This window comes from Natator depressus, chromosome 23 (genome assembly GCF_965152275.1).
Source record: "Natator depressus isolate rNatDep1 chromosome 23, rNatDep2.hap1, whole genome shotgun sequence".
NCBI classification, from domain to species: domain Eukaryota; kingdom Metazoa; phylum Chordata; order Testudines; family Cheloniidae; genus Natator; species Natator depressus.
The window spans coordinates 2,982,743-2,987,649 of NC_134256.1; the positions used below are offsets into that span (position 1 = coordinate 2,982,743).

Consider the following 4,907-nt stretch of genomic DNA (forward strand, 5'->3'; position numbering starts at 1 on the left):
GCTGCCAACTGATGTGCCAAGACTACTTCTGCCCCTGCTTTCCCTGCCAGCTTGGGACTCCAGCACCCTGTCTTGTCCAACGTCTGCTCCAGCACAGACCCAGGGTCAGAACCACATGTCCCAAAGCTGCAGACTTAACTGAAAGCAACTTAAGAAGTGTTCCTGTCTTTAACACTCCGATGCCCAACTCCCAGTGGGGTCCAAACCCCAAATCCGTTTTACCCTGTATAAAGCTTATACAGGGTGAACTCCTAAATTGTTCACCCTCTATTACACTGATAGAGAGATATGCACAGCTGTTTGCTCCCCCCCCCCCAGGTATTAATACATACTCTGGGTTAATTAATAAGTAAAAAGTAATTTTATTAAATACAGAAAGTAGGATTTAAGTGGTTCCAACTAATAGCAGACAGAACAAAGTGAATTACCAAGCAAAATAAAATAGAACACTCAAGTCTATGTCTAAGAAAACTGAATACAGATAAAACCTCACCCTTAGAGGAATTCCAGTAAGCTTCCTTTTACAGACTAGTCTCCTTCTAGTCTGAGTCCAGCAATCACTCATACCCCCTGTAGTTACTGTCCTTTGTTCCAGTTTCTTTCAGGTAGGCTCCCGGCTCATTGGACTGAACCTTCCCCGCCTGCACAGCAGCCTTGGGGGTGGAGAGGCTCTCTTTTTAGCCAGCTGAAGACCAAATGGAGGCGTCTCCCTGGGGGTTAAATAGACTTTCTCATGTGGGTGGATACCCCTCCCTCCCCCTGGGTAGAATCCAGCTACAAAATGGAGTTTTGGAGTCACATGGGCCAGTCACATATCCATGCATGACTCAGAACTTATAGGTAGCAGCCATGGGTCACACGCTACCTTGACCGTCCTCAAGTAGACTTCTTATGTGGATTGGAGCATTCCAAGATCCGTTGTCCCTTAAGTGCTTCTTGACTGGGCATTTAATTTGCACATTCCTTTCTCAAGAAGCTGACCAAATGCTTCAGAAAGGCTACTTAAAAATCAAGCCAGTACACACCCAGTATTCATAACTTTGAATACAAAAATGAAACATGCATACAAATAGGATTAATAGATTCAGTAGATCATAACCTTTACAGAGATATGTTACATGGCATAATTATGTCATATATACATTCATAAGCATATCTCCATAAAGCCTTATGGGAGGCACCATCACACTGTCTTCTTGAGGGCGGGTCGGGGGGGGGGGTGCGCCGTCTAATACATGCGGGAGGCTCCCCAACTCGGCACTGGCGGGAGGCGGTTCCAGTAACTGCCGCCCCCTTCCCAGCTGACAGCCTCCAGCTTCACGTTGCCGTCCACCTCCAGGAAGCGCACGCGCTCCGGCGGGAGGCGGTGCCGGAACTCGTAGTGATGACGCTCGTTCAGGGTCACCTGGAAGGGAACGGGCAGTGTCAGACGAGAGGGCGGGGGCCCCAGCCCCCTAGACGAGGACATCCTTCCAGGGCAGCAGGGGCTGGGCCGGGGCCTACGTCTGGGGCTTGTTGGACGTTTGCAAAGCGGGGCCTGTTCCCCACAGGGTCCAGCAATGAGTGGGGTGTGGGTCACGTCCCACTGAGCCCTTGCTCCCCCTGGTGGGGAGAGGCTGCCGTGCAGGCGGGGAAGGTTCAGTGCACTGAGCCAGGAGGCTTGCCTACAATAAGAGGACAGTTCACCCCCAGCAGAGCGGCCAGCACGAGGCCTGGGCACCATTTGAGTTTCACTTACTCCCTCCAGAGAATGGGGCTGGCCTTCTGCACATGAACAATTTCATCCAGTCCCTGCCCAGGGATCCAGGGAGCAACGAGGATGGGAGGGTGGGCATCTCGCCCTGCCTGAGCAAGGGCTTTACAATCCAAAAGTTATTTGGGAGGCAGTGCAGCCTAGTGTATAGCACTCTAGCCTGCTTGGTGACTTTGGGCGAGTCACTCCCCCTCCCCGTGCCTCAGTTTGCCCAGCTGGAAAACATTGTTATGATCAACTCCTGACTATGGCCGGTCAAAACATGGAATTTCTGTTCTGCAGGAGATTCTGACATTTTGGGGGCAGAAAAAATCCATTCCGGATCAGCTGGAAAACTCAAAACTTCCAAAACTCAAATTTGCTTTTGGGTCAATGGGAACATTTTGTTTTGGCTGGGGTTTTAATTATTCATTGCTCGATATTATATATTTTATAATATAAATCTTTTTAAAATTCTAACTGAAAAGTCGTTTTGAAACGTTTTGATGCTTCGTTTCAATTTCTCCCTCCCCCCCCCCCCCCATATTAAATGTCACTGAAATTGGTGCATTCCCCCAAAGCGTTTCCATTTCGACACATCGGCATTCTGCGGGGAAATGCTCTAGCTGCTCCACTCCTGATCCAACATGCCTCAGCAGCAAAGCAAAGGAGACGGGGAGGTCTGTCCCAAAGGCCACGCGCTCACTACGCACCAAAGCCCCGTCAGGTGTATGCGGCGATGTGGATTGAAACGGGACACAGCTGTGCCATGTGTATGCAATCACTGCACTACGCCCCACATAGACGAACCCGGGGATGTGACGTTGCAGCTTTCTCTGATCCAGCTGGATGGAGTCCTGACCCTCCCGATGACTGAGGTAAGGTGTCCCCCAGAGCCCTGATGGAGAAAGGGCGTCCCCTCCCCAAGCTTCACCTACCTCGTACGCCTTGGTGGTGGTGGTGAACCTCAGCGTGAAGCTCTTTCCTTTGCGGAGGGGGATGTTTTCCTTCCGTTCCTCCTGGCCCCACTTTCTCTCCACCAAGCTGTTGAAGATGATGTGGGGGGAGCCCTCAAAGCGGGGGTTGAAGAGCAAGGCCACGTTGGCCCCTTCATATTGACCGTAGATGAACTTTACCCGGAAGCTGGAGTGGAGATGGCACAGGCTGAGCGCAGAGCCAGCTTCAGGGACCGCGCTCCCGGCCCATTAGGGATCCTCTCTCCTGCTTGTAGGGCCCCGTGGCCTGAGCAGCTGTAACCAACCCTGGCCCTGACACACCTTGGTTTTGCAAAGGGCCTGGTGGCTGGAGACTGAGCTGGGGATGTGTGCCAGGAAGGGAAACCCGGGGCTCCACTCCTTCCAGCCAGGTCGCTCCCATCTGCTCTGGGGAGCATTGGGTGGGGTGATCTATCCCGAGTGTGGGGAGAGGCACTGTCTTGGGGGCGTGCATGGTGGGGCGGGGGGGGGGTGCACAGAGCGGGAGCTCACACTGCATCAGATCCAGGGGGATGGGGCTGAGGGCGTCTCGCTGCCTTGGGGGCGTTCCCCCTTCCTACCCGAGAACCAAGGGGAATCCCCGTGTACGGACGAGCTGGTCGCTCACCCTGTGCTCGTCTCTGGCACCGAGCCCTGAATCTTCACCCACGTGTGTGGGCGGAGTCCTCCTGGGATGGCAGTGCTGTACGGGATGGTCTGACAGACAGAGACTGCTGGGTGAGTGCTACGCCCGGGCCGGGAGGGACCAGGCCCCTGGGAGGAGAGCTGGGGAAATCCCAGTCTTGGGCTCCAACTTCCTGCTGGGAGACCCCCCATAGCTTGGCTGTGCAGCCATCCCTCCTCATGTCCACTCCTTCTATCTATCTTTGGACCGGCCCGTCTCCCAGGGGCAGATGGGTGCTGTCCCCCCATCACAGCCCCACAGCTGTCCAGCCACCTGCATGCTGCACACCCTCCCTAGGGATAGCCCCCTGCAAGAGACCGCTGTCCTCCCGCTTCAGCAGCTCCACCCCTCCTGGCACTACCAGCACCAAGTCCAGGTACTCGCTTTTCACAAGGGAGTGACCCCTTGGGTTGAATGGAAGGAGCCTGCTTTTGGGGCAGTCAGATCATTTTCTAGGGGCGCTTCTGTGAGTGTGTGCGTGAGGAGATGGGTGTGTGTGTGTGTTTATGGAGGGGATTGTGTGTGTGTAGAGGATTGTCTGTGTGTGTGTGTATAGGGGATTGTGTGTGTGTGTGTGTGGGATTGATTGTGTGTGTGTGTGTGTGGGTCTGTGTGTGTGTGTGGCTGGGTCTGTGTGTGTGTGTAGAGGAGTGTGTGTGGGTCTGAGTGTCTGTGTGTGTGTGTGTGTGTGTGTGGAGGATTGTGTATTTGGGTCTGTGCATGTGTGCAGAGGATTGTGGGGGAGGTCTGTGTGTGTGTAGGGGATTGTGGTGGGGGTGGTCTGTGTCTGTGTGTGTGCTCCTGCGCCTCTGGGTGTTGGAAAGGGCGGGTGTCTATATGCGGCTGCCTCTGTCTGCAGGCCTACAAGCCTCTACATGTAGAAACTAGATACAAAACTACTCTGTGTTAATCCCAAAACCCCAATGCAGCTGCTCCGGCTGTGACACCCTCTGATCTAACCGCTCCGCCACCCCCCCAGCTCCACATTACAGAGTCAATTCACTTCCCATTCCCCACTTGCCAGCCACCAAGCCTTCCCGCGCCCAGCTGCTGAATGCCCCTGGCACGTCCAGGGAGAAAGCCGCCCTGGGCACGTCACAGATCTGCCCTGTGATGCCCCCCTGGCTCTCTGGCGCTCCTTGCTGTTCCTTTGCTTCGCTTTAGTTCCCATCCCAGGTCTGGGGCAGCAGCAGGAGAGGAAAAGACGACTCAAGGGAGCCAGGAACTCACCGGCTTGTCCGGAATTAGAGCCATTGCTGCAGTGCAGGGGATGGAAAGCCCAGGTCAGAGGCAGCACCTTATGTACAGTGCTGGGCTGGCCCCTGAGAGGTGGGGCTGGTCCTTCCCAGAAGCGTTGTCTTGCCTGCACATCCTGCCCAGGATTGCGTCAGAGATCTCTGTATTGGTGTCACCAAAAATGTTGTCATGCGCTGGCATTTGTCAGCTTGGACTCAGAACCACCTTACCGTGTGTCATAGCCCCTACATTGCTAGCAGTGGGTGGGGGGTTTTACAGG

At 54.4% G+C, this 4,907-nt stretch overlaps 1 protein-coding gene across 1 annotated transcript; it reads right to left on the reverse strand.

Annotated features, from left to right (window-relative positions):
• Window positions 1-1,228: 1,228 nt before the first annotated feature.
• On the reverse strand, window positions 1,229-4,645 carry LGALS7 (galectin 7). Its single transcript, XM_074937941.1, has 4 exons — window positions 4,622-4,645; window positions 3,335-3,423; window positions 2,671-2,875; window positions 1,229-1,405 (listed from the first exon to the last, which is right to left on the reverse strand). The coding sequence occupies exons 1-4, from the start codon at window positions 4,643-4,645 to the stop codon at window positions 1,229-1,231; spliced, it is 495 nt and encodes a 164-aa protein (XP_074794042.1).
• Between the last annotated feature and the right edge of the window lie 262 nt (window positions 4,646-4,907).

Coding starts and splice junctions, on each gene's coding strand:
- LGALS7 (XM_074937941.1), bottom strand. CDS start 4,645: ATGGCTCTAATTCCGGACAAGCCG. Junction 2,876..3,334: donor GTGCCAGAGACGAGCACAGG/GTGAGCGACCAG, acceptor TCTCCACTCCAG/CTTCCGGGTAAAGTTCATCT. Junction 1,406..2,670: donor CCACCACCAAGGCGTACGAG/GTAGGTGAAGCT, acceptor GTTCCCTTCCAG/GTGACCCTGAACGAGCGTCA.